This window comes from Grampus griseus (genome assembly GCF_964374135.1).
Source record: "Grampus griseus genome assembly, chromosome: 2".
NCBI lineage: Eukaryota > Metazoa > Chordata > Mammalia > Artiodactyla > Delphinidae > Grampus > Grampus griseus.
In genome coordinates this window covers 50,465,987-50,490,121 of record NC_139018.1, presented here as the reverse complement: position 1 = coordinate 50,490,121, position 24,135 = coordinate 50,465,987, and the positions used below count along the sequence as shown (strand labels likewise).

At 34.9% G+C, this 24,135-nt stretch overlaps 1 protein-coding gene across 2 annotated transcripts in view; it reads right to left on the bottom strand.

Annotated features, from left to right (window-relative positions):
* The window catches only part of NEMF (nuclear export mediator factor), a 53,223-nt gene that overhangs the window by 17,550 nt on the left and 11,538 nt on the right, over positions 1 to 24,135 (bottom strand). The window contains exons 5-18 of one of the 2 annotated variants that reach the window (XM_082647320.1): positions 21,604 to 21,752; positions 20,275 to 20,342; positions 19,223 to 19,309; positions 17,924 to 17,997; positions 16,979 to 17,049; positions 16,455 to 16,530; positions 16,005 to 16,067; positions 14,287 to 14,364; positions 13,995 to 14,203; positions 13,555 to 13,746; positions 13,118 to 13,181; positions 11,253 to 11,341; positions 6,036 to 6,139; positions 4,350 to 4,412 (exon numbers count right to left, since the gene is read on the bottom strand). In XM_082647320.1, the coding sequence (XP_082503446.1) occupies positions 4,350 to 4,412; positions 6,036 to 6,139; positions 11,253 to 11,341; positions 13,118 to 13,181; positions 13,555 to 13,746; positions 13,995 to 14,203; positions 14,287 to 14,364; positions 16,005 to 16,067; positions 16,455 to 16,530; positions 16,979 to 17,049; positions 17,924 to 17,997; positions 19,223 to 19,309; positions 20,275 to 20,342; positions 21,604 to 21,752 (1,387 nt within the window). The remainder of the gene's footprint in view (positions 1 to 4,349; positions 4,413 to 6,035; positions 6,140 to 11,252; positions 11,342 to 13,117; positions 13,182 to 13,554; positions 13,747 to 13,994; positions 14,204 to 14,286; positions 14,365 to 16,004; positions 16,068 to 16,454; positions 16,531 to 16,978; positions 17,050 to 17,923; positions 17,998 to 19,222; positions 19,310 to 20,274; positions 20,343 to 21,603; positions 21,753 to 24,135) is intronic. The other variant, XM_082647321.1, reaches the window with a different exon arrangement.

Here is a 24,135-nt window from a genome sequence, read left to right as displayed (position 1 = left end):
CAAGTCAGAGAAGAAATATCCTCACTTTTATCAGTAATTCTAACTTCATTCCAGAAAGGATAATTTAGAAAAATCTATTCAAAGGTTGAAGACTTCCAGAATTACTATATATTGCCTAATTTCTCAAAATGAAGAGCATATTAATATACCCCTACAGTAAGAATTCAAATATTTTAAAATTGGGATATAATTCACATACCATAAAATTCATTCTTTTAAAGTGTACAATTCAGTGGGTTTTAGTATAGTCATAAAGCTATGCAATCATTACCATTAATTTCAGAACATTTTCATCATCCCCAAAAGAAATCCTGTATCTATTAATAGTCACTTCATCTTCCCAGCCGCTGGCAATCACTAATCTACTTTCTGTCTCTACAGATTTGCCTATTTTGGAATTTCATATACATGGAATCATACATACCTGGCTTCTTTCACTTAGCATGTTTTCAAGGTTCATTCATGTGAGAGCATATGTCAGTACCTCATTTCTTCTTAAGTCTGAATAATATTCTATTATATGGATACACCACATTTTGTTTATTAATCAATGGATCGACATACAGGTTGTTTCCATTTCTTGGCTATTATAATGCTATTATGAATATCTGCAAATAAGTTTGGACATATGTTTTCAATTATCTTGGAATACCTAGGAGTGGAATTGCTGGGTCACATGGTAAAATCTATGTTTACCTTTTTCAGAAACTATGAAACTATTTCCTATAGCAGCTAGATCATTGTCCATTCCCACCTGCGGTGTATAAGGGTTCCAATCTCTCCACAACCTCAGTAACATGTTACTGTTTTTTTGTTTCTTTTGGCCGCCCTGTGTGGCTTGTGGGATTTTAGTTCCCCGACCAGGGATTGAACCCAAGCCCTTGGCAGTGACAGTGTGGAGTCCTAACCACTGGACCGCCAGGGAATTCCCACTGTCTGTTTTTTTATTTCAACTATTCTTGTGGGTGTTAAGTGGTATTTCTCTGTGGTTTTGATTTGCATTTCCCTAACAGGCAAATGATGCTGAGCATCTTATCATGTGCTTGTTGGCCTTTTGTATCTTTGGAGAAATGTCTATTTCACATTTTAAAAATTTTGTTCATTTTAAAATTGCCTTTCTATTTTAGAGTCAGAAGAGTTCTAGAGTTCTTTGGATATTGGTCCTTTATCACATAAACGACTTGCAAATATTTCCTCCCATTCTGTGGACTGTCTTTTCACTTTCTTGATAGAGTCCTCTGAATTAAAGTTTTAATTTTGCTTAAGTCTGATTTGTTTTTTCTTCGGTTGCTTATGCTTATGGTGTCATATCTAAAAAATGACTTCCTGATCCAAGATTATGAAGTTTTTTTTACACCTTATTTTCTTCTAACAGTCTTATAGTTTTAGCTCTTAAATTTAGGTCTGATGCAATCTTTTTTTTTTTCGGTACGTGGGCCTCTCACTGTTGTGGCCTCTCCCGTTGCGGAGCAGTCTCCAGACGTGCAGGCTCAGCGGCCATGGCTCACGGGCCCAGCCACTCCGCGGCACGTGGGATCTTCCCAGACCGGGGCACAAACCTGCGTCCCCTGCATTGGCAGGCGGACTGTCAACCACTGCACCACCAGGGAAGTCCCTGCTTTTAATTTTTATAAATGGTATGAAGCAGGGGTCTAACTTCATTCTTTGGCACATGGATATTAGTTGCATCAGCCCTATTTGTTGAAAAAATTATTCTATCCCCATTGAATGGCCTTGGCACCCTTGCTGAAAATCAACTGACCATAAACAAGGAGTCTCAATTCTCTTCATTAATCTATCAGTCCATCCTCACACCAATATCACACTGTCCTGATACCACACTGACTGTTGTTTTGTAGGAGGTTTTGAAATCAGGTAGTGTGAGTCCTCCAATTTTGTTCTCCGTTTTCAAGAATGATTTGGCTAATCTGGGTACTCTGCATTTCCACATGAATTTCAGTATGAGCTTTGTCCATCTCTGCAAAAACAGGCAGCTGGAATTTTGAGAGGAACTGCACATATCTGTAGATTAATGTGGGAAGTACTGCCATCAGGACAATATAAGACTTCTAATTCATAAACACTGGAAGTGTTCCCCTTTATTTAGGTCTTCTTTAATTTCTTTCAATGATGTTTTGTAGTTCAGTGTGTATGTCTTGCATTTCTTTTTGGTAAATTTATTACTAAATATTTTATTCTTTTGTAATGCTGTTATAAGTGGATGTTTTATTAATTTCCTTTTAATACTGCTTATTGCTAGTATATAAATATATAACTGACTTTTATATATTGACCTTATATCCTAGACGTTGCTGAACTTATTAACTAATAATTTTTAGTAGATTGCTTAAGGTTTAAATATATAAGATTTTGTCATTTGCAAACAGAGATAGTTTTATCTGTCCCTTACCAATTTGGATATTTTAAACTTTTTATTGCCTAATGGCCTACTTAGAACCTCCATACAATGTTGAGTAAAAGTGTGGCAAGAACAGATGTGCTTATCTTGTTCCTGATCTTGGGGGAAAAGCTGTCTTTCACCATTAAGCATGATTTTTAGCTGTGGATTTTTTCATAGATGTTCTTTACCAACTTGAGGAAGTTTCCATCTATTCTTAGTTTGTTGAGTGTTTTTATCACAAATGAGTACTGGATTATTACCAAAGGCTTTTTCTCATCAATTGAGATCATCATGTGGTTTTTGTCCTTTATTTTATTAATACACTGTATTACATTAATTTTCATATGTTAAACCAACTTTGCATTCCTGGGAATAAATCCCACTTTATCATGTGTATAATCCTTGTAATATGCTGCTGGATTCAGTTTCCTAATATTTTGTTGAGGACTTTTGTGTCTATATTCATAAATAATGTTGGTCTGTAGTTTTCTTTCCTGTGATATCTTCATCTGGTTTTGTTATTAAGGTAATACCAGCCCTATAGAATGAGTTAGAAAGTTCCTCTCTCTTCTACCTTCTGGAAGTTTATGAAGGATTGATGTTCAGTCTTCTTTAAAAGTTCTGTAGACTTTAGGAATTTGAATCTTATTGTTTTGGTTAGTCTAGCTAAAGGTTTATCAGTTTTATCGATCTTTTCAAAGAACTAACTTTGGTTTTGTTGATTTTTCTCCACTGTCTTTCTATTCTGTTTTATTTCCACCCTAATCTTTACCATTTCCCTTCCTTTCCTTACTATGGGTTATCTGCTTTTCTTTTTCTACATCTTAATGTGTACAGTTTTGTTATTGATTTCAAATCATTCCTCTTTTTTATTATAGGTAGTACAGCTATAAATTTTTCTCTGAGCACTGCCTTAGGTGCATCTCATAAGTCTCAATAAATTTGTTTGCATTTCGTTCACCTCAAAGTATTTTCTAATACCCCCCTGTGATTTCCTCTTTGATCCACTGGTTATTTTATGAGTGTATTGTTTATTTCCACACATTTGTGAATTTTCTAAATTTTCTTCTATTAGTGGTTTCTAATTTCACTCCATTATGGTCGGAAAATTTACTTTATATGATTCATTAGTTTTAAATTAACTGAGACTTATTTTATAGACTATCAAATGGTCCACCCTGGAGAATGTTCCATGTGTACTTGAGAAGAATGAGTAATCTAGTGTTGTGAGGTAGAGTGTACTACAGATATGTGTAGAATCTAGGTAACTTGAGTGTTGTTCAACTCTTCTATTTCTTTGTTGATCTTATAGCTAGTTATTCTAGCCATGATTGAAAGTTAGGTATTGATATCTTGGACTACTATTATTAATTTGTTTATTTCTCCCTTCATGTATTCTATGGCTCTTTTGTTGGATGCATATATGTTTGTTTATTTATTATTTTATAAATTCATTTACTTATTTTTGGCTGTGTTGGGTCTTCGTTGCTGCACGCAGGCCTTCTCTAGTTGTGCAAGCAGGGGCTACTCTTCATCGTGGTGCGTGGGCTTCTCATTCCAGTGGCTTCTCTTGTTGCAGAGCACAGGCTCTAGGCATGCGGGCTTCAGTAGTTGTGGCACATGGACTCAGTAGTTGTGGCTCGCAGGCTCTAGAGCGCAGGCTCAGAAGTTGTGGTGCACGGGCTTAGCTGCTCTGCGGCATGTGGGATCTTCCTGGACCAGGGCTTGAACCTGTGTTCCCTGTACTGGCAGGCGGATTCTTAACCACTGCACCACCAGGGAAGTTACAGATGCATATGTGCTTATAACTGTTACACCTTATTGATGGATTGACACTTTTATCATTATAAAGTGTCCTTCTTTATCTGTATTAGTGATTTTTCTCTTATACTAAAAATATTTTAAACAAAAGAATTAAAGTTATGAATCATAGAAAGAAATATATTACCTGTTGGATTCTTAATTACACAGCTAGTTGCTCCATGAAGGTCAGCATGTACATAAATGTCCCCTTTAAAACAAATAAGAAATAATACTTTAAGTCCTGTTTCTTTGTTTTTAAGTTGAAATTGTTTATTTACTTATTTTTTAATGGGTTCAAAATCCAAAAGGTATAAAAAGACATATAAAGAAAAGTCTATCTCCCACCCCTGGGAGATTTCTCATAGGCCTCCTCAGAGGAAAACAATGCTAATAAGGCAGATTACAAAAATAGTCACAGTTCTTCTCCCTCCCTCTATCCACACCTCTTTGCTCTATGACCTTGAAGCTTCTCCCATCAAGAGGTGGAGTCCACTTCCCCATCCCTCAAATGTGGGCCGACCCCTTGACCTGCCTTGGCCAGCAGAATGTGGCAGATGTGACCAAATGCCAGTTCCCAGCCTAGGCCTTGAGAGGTGCTGTATGCTTCCTCTTTTTCTCTCAGAAATTTGCTGAGTTACCATATAAGCAAGCCCAGGCTAGCCTGACGATGGGTGAGAGACACATAGAGATGAGTCATCCTAGCAAGTGCAAAGGTCCTGAGGACCATAGATGGTTGACAAATGTGACAAACAGCCAGGAAGCCAGACTGAAGGAAAGTAAGAAATGAGGCTAGAGAAGAAGTCAGGAGCCTTGTAAGCCACAACGAGGACTTCTAGTTTTATTCTGAAGTGTGTGATAGCAACAAATGAATAAATGAGCAAACAGATGAATGCAGGAATGAATGGTCAACTAGGGAAAAGTAAAGTGCATGGTTTCTAACAGAAAAAATGAGCAGCCATTGTTTGCCATGGATAGTTCATCTGAGATTTGAAACTCAAAGAAGAGCAAAGCCCATACAGTTCCATGAAAGGCTCAGCTCACAATGCACAAAGTTAGAGAAGACAGAGACCAAGTCCTGGGTACCATGTAACCTAACCCTGTTGCTTTCTTTCCTGGCTCTGGATCCTCAAAGGACATCAGATTAGCTCTGATACTGATTATTGATTTCTGATACTCACACTGAGGGTTCAGCCACAGTGAAGTGGTGGTTATCAGCAAACAAAAAAAAATGAGAGGGGCTTCCCTGCTGGCGCAGTGGTTGAGAGTCCGCCTGCCGATGCAGGGGACGCGGGTTCATGCCCCGGTCCGCGAAGACCCCACATGCCGCAGAGCGGCTGGGCCCGTGAGCCATGGTCGCTGAGACTGCACGTCCGGAGCCTTTGCTCCGCAACGGGAGAGGCCACAACAGTGAGAGGCCCACGTACCGCAAAACAAAACAAAACAACAAAAAAAAAACGAGAGGCCTTACAACACAGCACTTAAGTCCTGCTTCTAAAAGTGAAAAACGGTTACAAACTTCAGCACTGAAAAATTAAGCTTTTAAAAATCTGATCTACAATGACTTTGGAGGATTGAAAGCTATTTTCTTAATGCAGTAGAAAATCAAAAATCTAATACTACAGATTAGCTCGGCATTACTACTTTAGGGATATTCACTTAAAATGTGAATCAAGTGTCAAAGCACATATTCAACAAACCATAAACCATGAAATTCTTTCTACCAATTAAATCTGTCAAACAAAGGAGTACAAGATAAAAATCTACACCTAATATTGAGATAACCAATCCAGTTACTTAAAAGAAAATTCTTCAGAATTTTAATCTTACCTACCTGGTGTCAAGTATCTTTTCACAATTATTTCATTCTGTTGCTGATCTCGTCCACCAATAATTAGATAGTTCTCTGAGCTAATGAACCAGAGGAATTTCTCAAACCTATCAAATTTTAAAGAAAAAAGTTAACATTTCTTTCCCTTCATAGTTGCCTGAATTCACACCCTTTTAACAAACAAAATAAAACAGAAAGCTCTCCTATCTGTGAAGGTTAAGACAACTTGATGGCTTAATTTCTTAAGACATCAAGCTGAATTTTACTGAAAACTTGCAATGCAAATTGCCCTAGGATATTCTTAAGACAGTCTCAGTAGAAAACAATTCAATTTTATGCTTAAAAAATATGTTCTCTCTTTATTTCCCTCCCATATAGACAGCCTTCTTAAACTGACGTTATAACAATGAATTACAAAAAGCAAAAGCATAAAATGTCACATGGTCCCTAGGTTTAGTTTTCTTTCAGTGGGGCACTGGATAGGCTTTGGGACCACCGATGAGAAAGAAAAGCTGTTTTCCCATTCTGTCTTCAATTAATCAACTGAATGTTACATGTATGATATTCTTTACAGTTTAAAACCAAAAATTGCTGTCAGAAGTGTAAAATTATAACTTTTCTCAAGAAACAAATTAACTTGGGTTTTCATGATTAATACATACCACCACAATAAAAAGTAAAGAGTGTATATTTGTATGACATCTAGAAAATGAGATGCACATAAATATTTCCTATTTTACATATGACTCACGAGATAATTTTTTTATGATTTAACCTAGAATTTTAAAATTTCTGGTTAAAGATGATAGATTGAGCACAGGCATTAAATGAAACTTCCTCATAGCTCCCAAAATATAATAGCAAAAGGACTCTATTCCTATTTTCTAATCTGATTTTTTATTGAGTAATACATATACATGGTTCAAAAAATGTTTTAATTACATAAAAAAGTATAGTGAGAGATCCTACATCTCTTCAGTTCCCACAGCTACTACTAACCAATTGGCCATTAGCTTCCTGTACCCTCTCCAGAGTTTCTTTATACATACAAAAGCTAAAATAAAATGCTTATTCTAAACCTTTTCTCTTTTTCAGACACAACACACTGTTCTGCATATTTTTTTCTTTTTTCACTTAAAAATATATTTTCCTCATTGCTGAATGGATGTACTATACTGATTTAACCACTTCCCTATTGATGGTAAAGAGGTTTGCAAAAAGACATAAACCCAAAAGGACAAAAAGAATGTGAAAGATAAATCAAGGATGTATTTTGTAATCATCCTAGCAGAGGAATACATAACTAACTAACAGGCCAAAAAAAAAAAAGCCAACTAATCAAAATAAAGCAACAAGGAAGACAAAAAAGAACACAGAACAAATAAGACACACTGAAAGCTAGCAGTAAGATGGTTAGATTTAAACCCAAATATATCAGAAATTATATTAAATATAAATGTAGTCAATTCTCCAGGTAAAATGCAAAGACTGTCAGACTGGGAAAAAAACAATGATATATACTCCTTTAAAATATAAGGATATAAAAAGGTTCAAATATAATGATGGAAAAAGATAATACCATGCAAATACTAACCAAAAAACAGTTTATACAGTTTTAACATCTCACACAGATGGAAAAAATAGATATAAAAGGACATTTCATTAAAATTAATAAAAGGCTCAATTCACTGAGATGATATAACAGTTCCATATTTGTATCACCTAATTACATAGCCTCACATATATAAAGCAAAAGTTCAGAAGTAAAAGGAGAAACAGATAATCCAAACCGTATGATATTTAACACACTTCTCTCAGTAACTGGGAAAACAAGCATTAAAAAGAGAATTATAAAGGTGCCAAAGATTCGAACAACATGATTGATAAACATGACCTGATATTTAGAGAAATGCACTCAGTAACTGTAGAAAAGCCACTATTTTCAACTATATATGAAACATTTATAAATAAAGCTGCCCATAAATAGACTGGGCCATAAAGCAAGTTTCAACAACAAACACCAAATGACTGAGATAATTCAGAATGTCACCTCTTTTACGCAAATAAAGCTAAAAATCAGTAACAAAAAGTAACCAAAAACCCCCATGTGTTTGGACAGTAATACATATACTTCTAAATAATGCATGGGTGAAGAAATCACCATGGAAATTAGAATATATCTTGACATGAAAGATAATGAAAATCCTAAACAACAGAACTTTTTAGATACAGTTAAAGCCATGCTGAGGGAAATTCACTGCCTTACATATATTAGAAAAGAGGCCAGGGGAAAGGGGAAATCAATGAACTAAGCTTCTGTCTCAAGAAATCAGAAAGGAAAATGCAAATAAATCCCAAAGAAAAGTAGAAGGATGAAAATAATTATTAAAATAGAAGGCACATATATAATACTGGAGATCAATAGTCAAAAACTGGTTCTTTAATGATATTACTACTACTGAAAATCCTCTGGTCAGATTAATCAAGAAAGAGAGAAGGCACAAATAATTCTTGAATGAAAAGGGAGAAGTAATTAATGATTCTAGGGATGTTAAAAACTTAAGTGGAGGGACCTCCCTGGTGGTCTAGTGGTTAAGACTCCATGCTTCCACTGCAGAGGGAACGGGTTTGATCCCTGGTCAGGGAACTAAGATCCCACATGCCACGCGGCGTGGCCAAAAAAAAAAAAAAGTTAAGTGGAATATTATAAACTTTTTGCCAATAAATTTCAAACTTTGGACAAAATAGACAAAGTCTTAGAAAAACATTGCTAACCAAAACTAGAAAATCTGAGTAGTCCTTTTATCTACTAAAGAATTTGAATCTGTAATGAAAAACTTTCCCATAAAGAAAACTCCAGGTGACTTCCATCAACATTTAAGGACAATTGATAAAGGAACACTTTCCAGTTTGTTTTATGAGATAATATAACCTTGTACCAACAGTTAACAAAAACATTATGAGAAATGAAAATTACAGGTCAATCATATTCATCAATAGAGATGTTAGAGAGAGAAAGAAAAAAGCAACAAAATTTTGAAAGCTGGAAAATAAATGAACAAGTGAGCAGACTCAAGAAGCTGAATCCTGAGCTGACGGTGCAAAAAACCAAGAGACTAATCGACTTACACTGTATGACCCATAAAGAGCATAGGTACTGCTAGAAATAGGGTTTAAGATGAGGTTTAAAAACAGAAGAACCGGCTGAAAATCTTATCAAGAAGTAAGCACTTCCCTAGATCTTTCCAGCTCGGAACATGGTGGTAACTGCCCCTTCAACACTCTAACAGAAAGTCAGAAATTAATTCTTTAAAAGGGTACAAAGAGGATCTCTGGACTAGGGGAAACGTATCACAGTTGTAAGTAGGGGTAATATATGTAAAATAGGGCAATTAAGTAAATGTATGAAATACTGGATACTAAGACTCTCCAGCTTATTATTTCCACCGAGCTCCCAAAATGGTGATAGCCAGGTCTTCACTTTACAAATAGAAGAGAAAGAAGCTTTTGTGGGAAATGAGACCAGCCGAAAAGGCAAAAAGCTAAAGACTTCAAGAGTTCCACAGATGGCCCACACAGATCATTTTACAAGTCCAACAACCCACAAAGAACTTCCAATCACCATTTTAATGTTCTGCTATAAAAAGTGAGTAGACAGTCAAGGATCACCAGACGTACACAAGTGAACGCTGGAGACAAAACCAACAAATAGAAAAAAGAAACTTGGAGAAGACAGACCTGCAAGAAAAGGATACTAAATAAAATGTAATACATCAAAACTATTCTCAGTTATAAAGAAACTAGAGCAGTAAGTTTTTTTAAAGTAACATTCAAAAAACCAAAAACAGCTTAAAATTAAAACGTGATAGGAAGAAATAAAAGATTAAAAAATTCAATGGAAGGATTGAAAGATAAAGTTGAGAAAATCTCAGAATATAGAACAAAAAGTTGAAAAACAGAAAATGCAATGCAATAGGACTGCTAAGGGGGGGAGGGGTCCCATAAGTAAAACATGAGACTTCTAGAAAGAAAGAAAAAGAAAACAAAACAAAAAAAGACAGAAGGTAGGTAATTTTCTAAGAAATAGTTCAAGAAAATTTCTCCAAACCACGTTTCCAATTTAAAAGGCCCACAAAGTATCCAGCGTAATGGATAAAAACATCATCACCAACCTATATTCCTGTGAAATTCTGGAAAACTGAGAGGAAGAAAAAAAAGATCTAGAAGCTTACAGAAAGGCAAAAACAAGTTTCCTATTAAAACAGCAACTATCAAAATGACAGAAAACTCAAGATCAAACCTGGAAGTTAATACAATGGACAATGCCTTTTTAAAAGTCTGAGGGAAACATATTTTCAAATTAGAATTCTATACCTATCCAAACTCTTACGAGTAAAATAATTTTTTTATACATTGGACACCTCAAAAACTTTAACTTCTACATACCCCTTTTCATGAAGCTTCTAGAGCACATAGTCCATAACCAAAGAAAAAGGAAGTCTGAGATTCAGGACAGAAGATACAACACAGAGAGAGGTTACAGAGAAGTTCCAGGATAATAAAAAAAAGGAGATCTTAAAATGCTTACAGTAACCAATCTAGAACAAAGTAGGTCAAAAAGCTCCAGGAAAGACTTCTGCAAGAAGATGATACTGATAAAATTCCAATATGTTTGAACACACTTGGAAGCAAATTTGGACATGGCTAATAACAAGAACAAAAATAAAAAGAAAGCAAATGAAACAATTATTAACTTCAGGGAAGATAAAATACTGAGCAGGAAAGGAAAACAGAATACTATATGATCCAGCTCTGATTACAACTTAAATATTCATAATAATGTTAACACAGAACATCACTCTTGACAAAATTATGCTGTAAGTATACTGAGAAGCCAGGTGATGTGTGTGTATGTAACGGAGCACAAATGGAAAGAATAAAATCTTCACTTTCCAAGGTGGGAAGTTATTAATAGAGTGTAAAACAGAAAAATTAAGAAGCAGCAATATATTACTAAGAGAAATGGAGGTATATATCAAAAGATTCAGCTAAAAGAGCTAAAAGTTTCCTTGGGAGAGGAGGCAATAGGAGTAGGGATAAAAGTTTGTGGGGTTACTGGTTTTTTAACAAGCTTTGTAGAACTGCTTGATTTTCTAAATAATGTGCATGTATAATTTTGATAGAAAGAAAAAATGTATTTTAAAAAGGTAGAATACTTACCAATATATTTTTCTTGCTTTTTGAATAGAGGTAACTGTCTGGACTTCTTTTAAGGTTTGCTTTGTTTTCTTTTCTGCTGATTTGAACGCCTATTCATAAGAAAAGAGTTTTTAAGTAATCTGTTGAAAATTTACTTAAATAACACCAAGTAAATGACAGGGGAAGAAATGGGTTTTTAAATGTCACAAATGGCACTATCTATACACACACACCATACACACATGAAAGTAATAAAATGGGGACTTTCCTGGTGGTGCAGTGGTTAAGAATCCGCCTGCCAATGCAGGGGACACGGGTTCGATCCCTGGTCCAGGAAGATCCCACATGCTGTGGAACCACTAAGCCTGTGCACCACAACTACTGAGCCTGTGCTCTAGAGTCCGCAAGCCACAACTACTGAGCCCACACAACAACTACTGAGGCCCGTGCGCCTAGAGCCCATGCTCCACAACAAGAGAAGCCACCACGATGAGAAGCCCACGCACCGCAACGAAGAGTAGCCCCCACTCGCCACAACTAGAGAAAGCACATCAATGACGACCCAACACGCCATAAATAAATAAATTTATTTTTTAAAAAGTAATAAAATGAAGAAATTTTGGCCTTAAATATTAAAATGATTTGTATACAAGTATCTGCTCAAGACCTACAATGAAAAAGAGTTCATCTGTTTACCATATACTCAGTGCAACCATATAACAGGCTTTGGGCTAGATGTCAGAGACACACAATGAACAAGACAAAGTTTCTACTTCCTACCCCACTGGGGTCTAGGAGAAGAGACATATATAAAACACATAATTATTCAAATAAACATGGTAAATGTTTCAAAGGATGCTATGAGAGTATAACAAGGGAACCTAATTTATAACTGATTATGGTCAAAGAAGGTATTTCTGAGGAAATGGCATTTAGGCTGAAGCCTGAAGGATTAATGGAATTATCAAGGCAAAGAATACAAAGAGCACTGTAAGCAGAAGGAAAAGGCCAGCTTGACCAGCAAGTATGATCATAGGGTAAATGAGGTTGGAGAGGCAGATAGAGAGCTAAGTCATGAAGACCACTCATTTAACAGATATTAATGTGACTATGTTTCAGGCAATATTCTAGGGACTGGGACACAGCAATGAATAAAACAGATAAAGATCCTACTTTCATGCAATCTACATTCTAGAGGGAAGACAGATAAACATATGTTGGGTTGGGTGTTTTTAAAAAAGAAAAACAAGAGTGAAAAGGAAGTGATTGAGGTAGTTTTATTTTCACTACGAGTGGTCAAGAAAGGCCGCTCTGATAGTCTTAAGTAGACACATGAATGATGAGGGGGATCAAACCATGAAAAATCTGAGGGGAGAACATTCTTGGCAGAAAGAGCAAGTGCAAAGGCCCTGAGAAGGCAGTATGGGCCACTGATGTAGGAATAGCTTAAGATCCCACTGTGGCTGGAAACAGTGTGTAACAAGGGGAGTGTGGGTGATGTGATCAGAGGGAAGCAGATAGGCCTCCCTACCTGATCCAGGCTTTAAGGTGTCTTGAGTAAGATGGGAAGAAACTGGAAGATGTTGAACAGAGAGAAATGACTTCATTTTTTATTTAAAATGATTGACTGGATATGAGAAGAGTCCAGGATGACTCCAACATTTTTAACTTGAGCAAAAAAGGGATAATTACTGAGATAGAGACCTGGGGAAGAGAGGGTTAGGGGAGAAAATAAATACTGGAAATGCACACATTTACAGCAAAATTAAGTTTGAAAGGTATTTCTGAATTTGAAAACCTCATTTAAAGAGAAGAAATAATTAAGTCCATTAAATTAATAAAGCAGAGAAAAACAATTAACATTCATTCTAAGAAATATTAAGTACCTTCTCAGCAGCTTCAACAGTCTTCTGTGTTTTCTTAGCAGCATATCTCTTGTGATCATAATACCTAGAAAAATATATCTTTTAATTTTAGATAAAATCTTTATTCTTTAGTTTCCTATTTATGTTATTTCTAATTTTACAGACTCACAAATCATCAAGAACAACTTTAAATACTTTTAAAAAAGTATTTCACCTCAAAGAATATACAGTCAAAATAATGATAGTTCTTATCCTTAATACCCTAACAGATTTATTGCAGATAATATTATACCTAAAATTTATACTTATGGGAATTCCCTGGTGGTCCAGTGGTTAGGAGTCTGTGCTTCCAATGCAGGGGGCACGGGTTCAAACGCTGCTCAGGGAACTAAGACCCCACATGCCATGCAGCGTGGCAAAGAAATAAAATAAAATAAATACTTAAATTTATGACTTACTTTTTGGCATTGGCATATGCTGACAAGCTGAGATCAACATCAACAAGCAATGGCCTATTTTTCTGAGGCTTCTGCAGTTGTTTATTCTTTTGCTTTTTCTTTTTTCCTTTTGGTGGTTCGGTTTCATTTTTCTCAGTACTGACGTCACCATCAACATCATCATCTTCCTCCTCTGATAACAAGTATGGATTTCTATTAAAAATATTCAATAGTATTTCACTAATGTCAATGACATCCCTTTTTTATTTTCAATTTTTTTCTCAAGGAAATTATAAATGGTTTACGGTACTTAAATAGCTGCATTATTTTAATGTAAATTAATTTTTTTCTGTATTTTCAAAGATAAATTTCCAAATAAAAAAAACTTCAATGAATACAGTGAAAAATTAAATAGCAAAATAAAGACAAACACTAACTGCTTAACTAAGAATCAAACTTACCTTAGCAGCATTGTAACATGATTTGTTTGTAGTTTTAATTCTTTGATTGCATTTGCAACAGGGTCTCCTTGAGCTTGGGCTTCTTTCACAATTAACCCAATTTCTGTCCAGTCTATCTGGTTGGCTAAAGCACTTCGAACAACCTGAATGGCTCTGTCAACTATTTGTAGGTTCATTTCTATAAGCTCTCCTTTAAGTTTGTCTATTTCCTTATGAAATAAACCAAAAACATGTGTTACAATGCCAAAGTTACCATTTTTGAAAAAGTATCTGAAAAAGCTAAACATAATACCTGAGCCTGCTGAAGAGCTTCTAATCTGTTTTCATGATCCTTTCGGACATTATCTAATTTCTTCAATGCTTGTTTTTCCTTTTGTTAACAAAACAGAGTTTTTAAAAATTAGATTTCTTCTACCTTCTGTACCTTCTCTCTTTTACCTCCTGAAACTCACTATCCCACCCCTACTTCTGCCCCCTCAATGTTGTTACCTAACTAGCTAAAGTTCCCCATAGTCCATCTCCCCAGGTCTATCCTACCCCAAAGTGTTTCATGCTCCAAAATTACCTCTCCTGACCATCTACATCCCATTCCCTATACAGGAAGGTATTTTGATTACAGGTTACATTGTATGTAAGATATGCCCTACTGCCCTTGCATTATTCAAGCAGGCAGAATTCAAGACATTTTTCCCTATGACATTAAAGTTTGGGGGAGTGCATTTTTAGCATTAATTCCTAAAATAGCTTCCTTTTATTTTATTGCTGCTTTTAATTTTCTCAGCCTTATTTCTAGTATTTTACAGAGTATTCTTCCTAAATTAACAACACAAAGGCTCATGGTAGTTATGTGAACTTTTATACAGTCAGCCCTCCGTACCTGCAGATACAAAACCTGCAGATATGGGAGGCTAACTATATTCCCTGTACTACACCATTTTATATAAGGGACTTGAATATCCTTGGATTTTGGTACCCACAGGGGCTCCTGGAACAATCCACTGCAGACACCGAGGGATGGCTGTATAGCATTCTATCACACGGAACTTACATATTAAGGTTACTGATGTGGGGCTAATTTTGTAACACTAGTAATAGCATCACCAATTAGTGAATGTTTGCATGCTGGACGTAATATTAAAAATATTTAAGTTATAAGAATGGTGACTATTAAAAGAACACACAGTGATTACTAAAATAATTCACGGGTATTTTGATGTACATGGGGTTCAATGTTACTCTTAAATATCTGTTTACTTACTAAAGTGCTGCCACCATGTGGCAATCACACTATGTAACTCATGTGACCCACTTGCTTTGAAATTCCACTCTTGTTAATTTTTTTACAACCAAGGTGGGGAGGATACAGAGATTCACATAATTTCAAGTTTTTGCACACATATTTTAAGATTCGATGAATATTTCTGAAAAATCGAATCAAGCGTGACTTTGGCCATTTTCTAAAACTGTTCTGCAGTAAAAGCTCCCCAAACATGGTCAAATGAGCTGGGAAAACAAAACACAGCATATTAAACCCTCCTTGTGGAGTCATGATACATGCAAAGCATATTAAAGACCTAGTTCAAAAGCCCACTTTAAAAAAGAAAACAGTTTAATGATAAACAAATATATACTTATTTGTATAGAGAAAACTATTCCCTCTCCTTTGGCCTATTTAAAAATCTCCTCTTTGAAACCCTATTCCCTTTACAGCAAAGTTTGAGAAGCTCTGGGTTGTTGTAATAAAGCAAATTATACCAGGGAATAAATAACAGGCCTTCTTCCCACTGTATTTTCTGGTTTAGAGAATATTTGATATTCTAATGGAGCAAATGAACGTATTTTTTTTTAAACACTGATAGTTCCCCTGGACCTTTATTAATATACCAAGAGATCAGGGCATTCCCAAACTACTTCTAAAAGGCTGCCCATTCCTGTATGAGAGCATCACCTACCCAGCAAACCACACTCAAGGCTAGCTGGTTTATATAAATGTTTTTAATAACACCATACCTGTTGTAAAGCTTTTAAATCTATTTTCTGACCTTCTATCTTGGAATAAAATTCATCTACGGCCTTATCAAAAGAAGAAAAAGACAATCAACTAGCTGGAAAAAAACCACACAAACACGGTCTCTGCTTCAACTTGCATACACAGAATTTTAGGGTCCACTTTGTTTCATAACACCACTCAAAGAACTTGAGTAGATTTCCAGTAAATGTATTATATAGCTAAGCAGTCAGGAATCAAATTAAGTTCAAATCTTTGGTCCTTCATCTTGAAATAAAGAAACAACAAACATTTCCACTAGTTTGTATCTGTGACTGCACTGGTTTTTAATGTCCAGATTCATAATGATTGTAAAGCAGAAATATTTTCAATTTCTCAATCAAAGCAAGTTGATATTAATTTAACAACTCACATCATGCTAACTGGTCAAAAAATAGAATCAGAAAACCCACCTTGTCAAATGATTCAAATTCTATATATGGACATTGTGAATGTTGAGAAAACAAGAAAGGATGAAATTCCTCATACCTGTAAAACATATTTACCAAGAACATCAATAGGGACTTCCCTGGTGGTGCAGTGGTTAAGAATCCGCCTGCCAATGCAGGGGACACGGGTTCGATCCCTGGTCCGGGAAGATCCCACATGCCACATAACAACTAAGCCTGTGCACCACAACTACTGAGCCTGCGCTCTGGAGCCTGTGAGACACAACTAATGAGCCCGTGTGCCACAACTACTGAAGCCCGCACGCCTAGAGCCTGTGCTCCGCAACAAGAGAAGCCACCGGAATGAGTAGCCCACACGCCGCCACAAAGAGTAGCCCCCACTTGCCGCAACTAGAGAAAGCCCACGCACAGCAACAAAGACCCAATGCAGCCAAAAATAAATAAATCTATTTAAAAAAAAAGAAAAAGAAAAAGAAAGGAACATTAATAAACACCCAAAGCAAATCGATCCATGCCTACATACTTACGTGAGTATGTCTTCGGTTGGTTTATCTACTTCTAGGCTTGGTTTTATTTCTCTTTTCTGAATGATATACCCCTACAAAAATCCAACATTAAAACTAATTTCCATTCATAATTAGCAGATTTACTTTCCTTGAATGATATTAATTTTATTAACTTACAAAATTATTCTAGTTATAAACAATCAGCATTTGTCTACTGATTGTATTTCTCAAAGTGATGTTTTTAAAGACTCAGTAAGTACCATCAGAAAATACTGACTTATTCATATGAACAAGAAAAAAACAGGGAATAAAGAAAATGAAAACTAATGATTTGATAAAGTGGTGAGATTATACATGTGCATTTTGCTTTTTTCTTTCCATTTTTCAGATGTTCTGCAACTTAAAAAAGCCAAAAGCACTTTACTTCCAGCAGAAAAATCTTTGGTTCACTTTGCCGGTAGGAAATTTTAATTCATTTTAGTAACTGGATGCAGGGTATATTTGGAGTGAATTTAGCTGTAATTAATCAGAACTTTTCCTGAACGTTTTTTGTAAGTAAAGTTATATACTTTGAATAGGGAAGAAAAACAAGATATGAGGTAACCCAGAGAATATTTAATAATTAAAAAGATGTTAATCAGTAAATTTTTGGAAAGTGCTGGCAAATTAAGATGTGCTTCTCTATCATAAATCAACCTAAGAGGAAATATTTTCAAATTCCTCAACTTTTCAGGAGTGCCAATATTGTCTTGACCCAGTACTTTATAGAAGATTTAAGGAACAGAACAAAAATCAGAAACCAACAGCAATTAAAAAAAACTAACCTAGAATAAGCATATTACAGGTGTTAAATTTCCAAATTACAACAAAAAATTTACATATACTGATCCTTCAATGAACATTTAAATTCTAAAAATCTAAATAAGTAAAACATCAACAATAAACAATAAGTATTTGTGGTGCTACCTTTCCACTGAAGTTGGATGTTGTTTTCATATACTCTTCTGCTTTCTGAAGACAAACAAGTACTTTTTCAATATCTAATAGGGGAATAAAAAAGGAAAAAAGGAGTGCCAATCAACTGTCCATAACTATTATTAAACATCTATGTAGAAAACAGAAAGTGCTTATGAAATAATACAAGTTGTTCAAGAAAATTAAATATAGTTATTTCATGTTTATAATCAGTTTATTAAATAAGAATATATTTTGGCCAGCTTGTTGTCCCAATAGCTTTTATTGAATCCATCTTTCTCCTCATGATATGAAAGCCACTTTGTTCATATGCTAAATTGCCACATATATTTGGGCTTGTTTCTGAATTCTTTATTCTGTGTATTCCTTCTCCCAAAACTTAACTTGTAATTACTATAGCTTCATAATACATTTTAATTTATGAAAAGATTATACTCCATCATTACTATTATTTTCCAGAGTTTTCCTGAACATTTTTGTATGCTTTTTACTGCACATATCAGATTCATTTAAAAAAGGAAGTGCAATAGCAAAAATAACAATACCACCTGTCGGCATTTCGAACAGGATTGCACTAAATTCATGTATTTCAGAAACTAAATCATTCACTTAAAACATTCAATTTGTATTTTTAAATGCACAAAAAAATCTTACATTTGTGCATTTGTGTATCATAAAAATGATCCCTAAACCTTAAGAAGTGATATAAATCCCAAAATATAAATATCAAGAATGATTTTTTTTCATTTTACATGAGAATCTGCAGATAAAAATTTGTCAAAGACCAAAGCTTCCATTTTCCTTATATTTCCTCTAATTTTTTATTATCCTAATCTAGAAGTTAATTTAGGTTCCCTTAAGTAGTTACAAAAGCCTAATTCATTATAAAGTCACACCACAGCACTTACAGAATTAAAATGCATAAATAATGCTACTTCTAGAAGCCCCTCAGGTTCTGAGTCTGAAGGTGAATAATTCAACTCCTTCAAGCCTTGTACCAGAGACTGTCTCAAGTGCAGTAACCCCTTCCAAAATTTAGGGGGAGGGAGGGAGAATATTCTAAAATCAGAAGGTAATAACGTAGGTCAAGAGATTAAACTGCATGTTACTACGGATAAAGCCATCACATTAGAGTAGGAAGTCAGGAATACCATATGGATAGAACACTAACAGGTCAAATGTTTTTAAGTCTAGAACTACCCACTCGCTTATTACTTTTTCCAGAAATAATTTTCATAGGTTTAAAAAAATGAAATAAAAATGGGCAAAACTTGTAGCATGCACACATACCCTTACTTTCAAATTTTTCATCCAGTTTGACATTGCCAGAGAATCCATTTTCTATAAGACAGTGTTCAATGAGAGCTGGTCCACAGGCTATAAAAGCAGAGGATATTATTTGTAGTATTTTCCTATAAAATTTCACGTTCAAAATACTAATGTATATCCCAATATAAATGATCTACTCAATAACAGTAGCCAGTGAAAATAACAATTAGTTTACCTATTTTGAAATGTTATTAGAAATGACAGTTCAAGTATTTATAAAAATTTGAGACTACAATAAAATTGTAGAAGTCAATGCAAGTTATAGGAATTTAATGGAATTTAGCCACGTATAAAAAGGATTATAAACCAGGAACGAAAGGCTGGTTTAGCATCCAAAAACTGGTTGATGTAATACACCATATTAACAGAATAAAGAAATAGAAAAATCAAAACTTACAAATTTTACACATGCTATACTAACAGATGGAAAGTTTTAAAGATAACTTTTTTAATGCATTCTAAACAGTAACTCCTGTAGTAATCAATGGTACCTGCCTTCTCATATGTCCTCCCCAGATTCCTTAGTATAGGGATAAGTGATGATTTTCTCAAGTGTAAAAGTTGATTAGATTATCTTTACCCTGGTTATCAGCGGCACCTGGCAGACCTTGGAATGCCCTGAGACTCACCGATAAAAAACAAAAAGCGAAACAAAGAAAGCCCAACCAAGCTAAGTGACTATTAAATCAAAAAGACGGACACTGAAAAAAACAAAAAAAAAGATTTCTTAGAAAACTATAGCTGGCGCTCAAGTGCTAGATAACATAGTTTGTTTACATAACTGTATTGCTTTTAAATAAGATGTAACATAAAGGTCAAAGTTCATATGGTATAACAAATTTCTTTCCTTGAAAATAAACACTTATTTACTCAAAAGATCACTTTAAACTCCTTTCTACATTTATCAAGTTGTTCTAATTTTCTACTAGAACTAGATTTCAATGTGTTACATATATTTCTAAGAAACCATATTATCTTACAAACAATTCATTGCTCTATATAGGATTACTCACGAAGTAATGGGTTAAGAACTCTCTTCAGTAGTTCACCCTTAGGTGCACTGGCTATTATTTCAGTCAATCTGTGAAACAAAATTGACACACCCCTTACTATCTTATATTTAATAAACCTTACAGCCATATTCATGTTCACAGTACTTTCATATGCATCAATTTGCCTGATCTTCAAAATATCCTAACATATAAGAGGAGCTAGTTCACTTTATAGGTTAAAAAAAAAAAGGATCATAAAAGTAATTTATCTAAGTTTAGTAGGTTCCTGAACAGCAGACTGGGACTTGAAAGCAAGTTTTCCAAGGAACATCAATACTTTTTCAACGAAGTCATACTGCTTATCGTCAGCATGCCCATATATGACATGAAAGACACATTTTTATGCAACAGTTAAATGTAGTTTGTGGAGACTGGTGATATATGGGTTTTTAAAAAAAATTTTATTGTAGTTGATTCACAATGTTGTGTTAGTTTCAGGTGTACAGCAAAGTGAATCAGTTATACATATATCAATACATATATCCACTCTTCTTTTTTTTTAGATTCTTTTCCCATATAGGCCATTACAGAGTATTGAGTAGAGTTCCCTGTGCTATATAGCATGTTCTTACTAGTTATCTATTTTATATACAGTAGTGTGTATATGTCAATCCCAATCTCCCAAGTTATCCCTCCCTGGTGATATATCTTAACACCTGAAATGGCTTTACCTAATTAAACATCTAGAAAGAACTCAAGGATGCTGTGGGCCACAGTATTCCCCCCCAAATCAGCATCAACCTCACCTGCAAACTTGTTAGAAATGTAAATTCCTGGGATCTACACCAGATCTACTTAAAACCTGGTGGGGGCAGGGGGATCTATATTTTACCAAGCCCTCTAGGTGATTCTGATGCATTCTAAACTTTGAAAACCACTGCTGTAGCCTATTAGCAAAGCCTTCCAGCCAGAAGAGTACTGTTATAGTCAGCACCTTATCCCATCATACTCCTATTTTTTAGCTAAACCAGAATTCCTATCTCCTTTTGCGCTCTGCCAAGATATCCATTTGTCTTCTCACAGAACAGCTAATAAATTCCCCCACTTTACCAAGAAATCATAAACATCTGAAGTAACACCAAACTTAGATTAAAAAAACGTACATTTGCTACTCCCAAATAAGGCTTAATTGCTTACGTTTAAGCGCACTTATGTAGTTCAAGCAGCCCAAATTTATTTTATGCAAGTAAACAAAATATTTTCTTATGTGACAGTTCTTTCATATTCTGACATATGATCTATTTTACTATGTAATACAATATGAAATGAGTTAATAAACAAACATGTTACCTTTCCAAGGTAAGCAAAGGTTCGGCAGCTCTAGCATGATCAACTGGATAGTGTTCACGAACAGCAAATTTAACATCATCTGACTCATCAGTTCGAAATCTTAGGATATTTAAAATTAGGTACTCATAATCTGTAAGAACAATGTTCCCCTGTAATAGAATAAAATATAATTTAATGCTTTTCCCAAATCATTCTTAAATCTTAAAAATTGAGAAAGAAAATGTAGTCTCTTAAAAACCCAATCAAGGCTATAGAAATGAGTTACAAACACAAAGCATTTGAGTTGCATCTAAACAGTGCTCCTTGCACTTGCCCAGCACAGACTATGAAATAAAATAAATCTAAACACCCCAAGTTTGAAACATAATGAAGGAATCAAGAGCAACTTTAAACTCACTGTCTGGTGGTTCTGCAGAGGTCACTATTAGAAGCAGAATAATCAATTAACACCTTGATGACCACCAACTGAACTTAATGTTGCACTTGGTTGAGGCAAATCTACAAACACTGTGGCTTATTAAGAAAAACAACATATATTTCAGAAGCCAAACACAGAGCTATTTATACTTTCACCTGCAATCTGTCTTTGAATAGCAATTAGTTATATGGAAAAATCAATAAAGGCCGTTATACCCTTTGACCAAGGAATTCCACACTTGGTTATGTGGCCTAGTGTAATACCTCAATAAAACCAGAAGCTACATGCTTAAACTGCATCTTACTTACAATAGAAAAAAACTGCAAACAGCCTAAATGTAAAAATTGGAGATATTGATAAATTATACCAATATGACAAAATATTTAAAAGCTGTTAACTTAAGAAGATTATGTAGGACTTACCTGGTGGTGCAGTGGTTAAGAATCTGCCTGCCAATGCAGGGGACACAGGTTCGAGCCCTGGTCCGGGAAGATCCCACATGCCGCGAAGCAACTAAGCCCATGTGCCACAACTACACAACTAGAGCCCGCGCGCCTAGAGCCTGTGCTCCGCAACAAGAGAAGCCACCAGAATTGAGAAGCCCGCATACCGCAATGAAGAGTAGCCCCCACTCGATGCAACTAGAGAAAGCCTGTGCACAGCAACGAAGACCCAACACAACCAAAAATAAATAAATAAATAAAATTGATTCTTTGAAAAAAGACTATGTAAAAAAAGTAGGAAAATGTTTATAATGTTAACTAAAAAACAGGAAGACCAAAAAATCCTGTATTCTGGGAAGTATAAGGCAAATGTATCCTGGGAAGTGGAAGGCAAACACAGGAAAAATTAAAATACTTATTAAAGAGTGAGGATTAAAAAGTCTTTTTAAAACTTAATATTGTTACATAATCTTTTCAATAAAAACCAGGGGAGAAACCTAATGAAAATAAAACTGCCCAAAAAACACAAACTTCCAAATTTATTATAGACAGTGAAGGTTGCTGTATAATTAAAATACAAAGAAGCATCCATGAAAATAAATGGTCACACATGCCTTAGCAAGTACTTAGAAGGTGGTCCCGGAAGACGGTGGGAACAGCCCCAATCTCATGAGGAATAACAGGTTGCAAGATAATGTTCACTAGATGGGGCCACCATTCACCTTGATCACAAATATACAGGCATACCTTGACGTTATTGCAGGTTTGGTTCCAGACCACCAAAATAAAGCAAATATTTCAATAAAGCAAGTCACACGAATTTTTTGGTTTCCCAGTGCATATAAAAGTTATGCTTACACTATATTGTAATGTTTAATAATATAATGTAAAATATAATGTATCATAACACAATGTATGATATAGTGTATAAAGATAATAATATACTTTAAAAAACAAGGTACGTAATTAATTTAAAAATACTTTATTGTTAAGAACTGCTAACCATCATCTGAGCTTTCAGTGAGTTATTCGTAGCAACATTAAAGATCACTGATCACAGATAACCATAAAAATATAATAGTAATGAAAAAGTTTCAAATATTGTGAGAATTTTAAAAATGTGACAGAGACATAAAGTGAGCAAATGCTGTTGGAAAAATGGCACTGACAGCAAAAAATTACTTGATGCAGGACTGCCACAAACCTTCAATTTGTAAAAAACACAGTATATGAGAAGCATAAAGCAAAGCTCAGTAAAATGAGGAATGCCTGTAGATAACCTGAAGTTACTAGGTGTTGAAAGAGCAGGACCTACTGCTAAATGTTCTAACCTCAAAGAAATCATGCATTTAGAAATTTAAACATTTAACTTAAAGAACAGAAATGTTAACTGGAGAAGGAAAGTAGGAGACTTGGATAGAAGTCCATATAGTGTCTGATTGGTTCATAAAGGTGTGACTTGAAAAACAGACCTGGCCATAGGACCTGGCACATATAAAGTGCTCAATAAATGTTTGTTGAATCAAACTGTTCAGTTATCAAGAACATCTGGAAGATTCCAGTAGGGCAGTTACTTCCCTCAGAGGGCTTTCTTTAAACCAAGGTTTCCCAAAAGTATTCTGTTAAGATGGTTTCCACTACTCCCATTAAAAAGAAGAAAATTCTGTGATC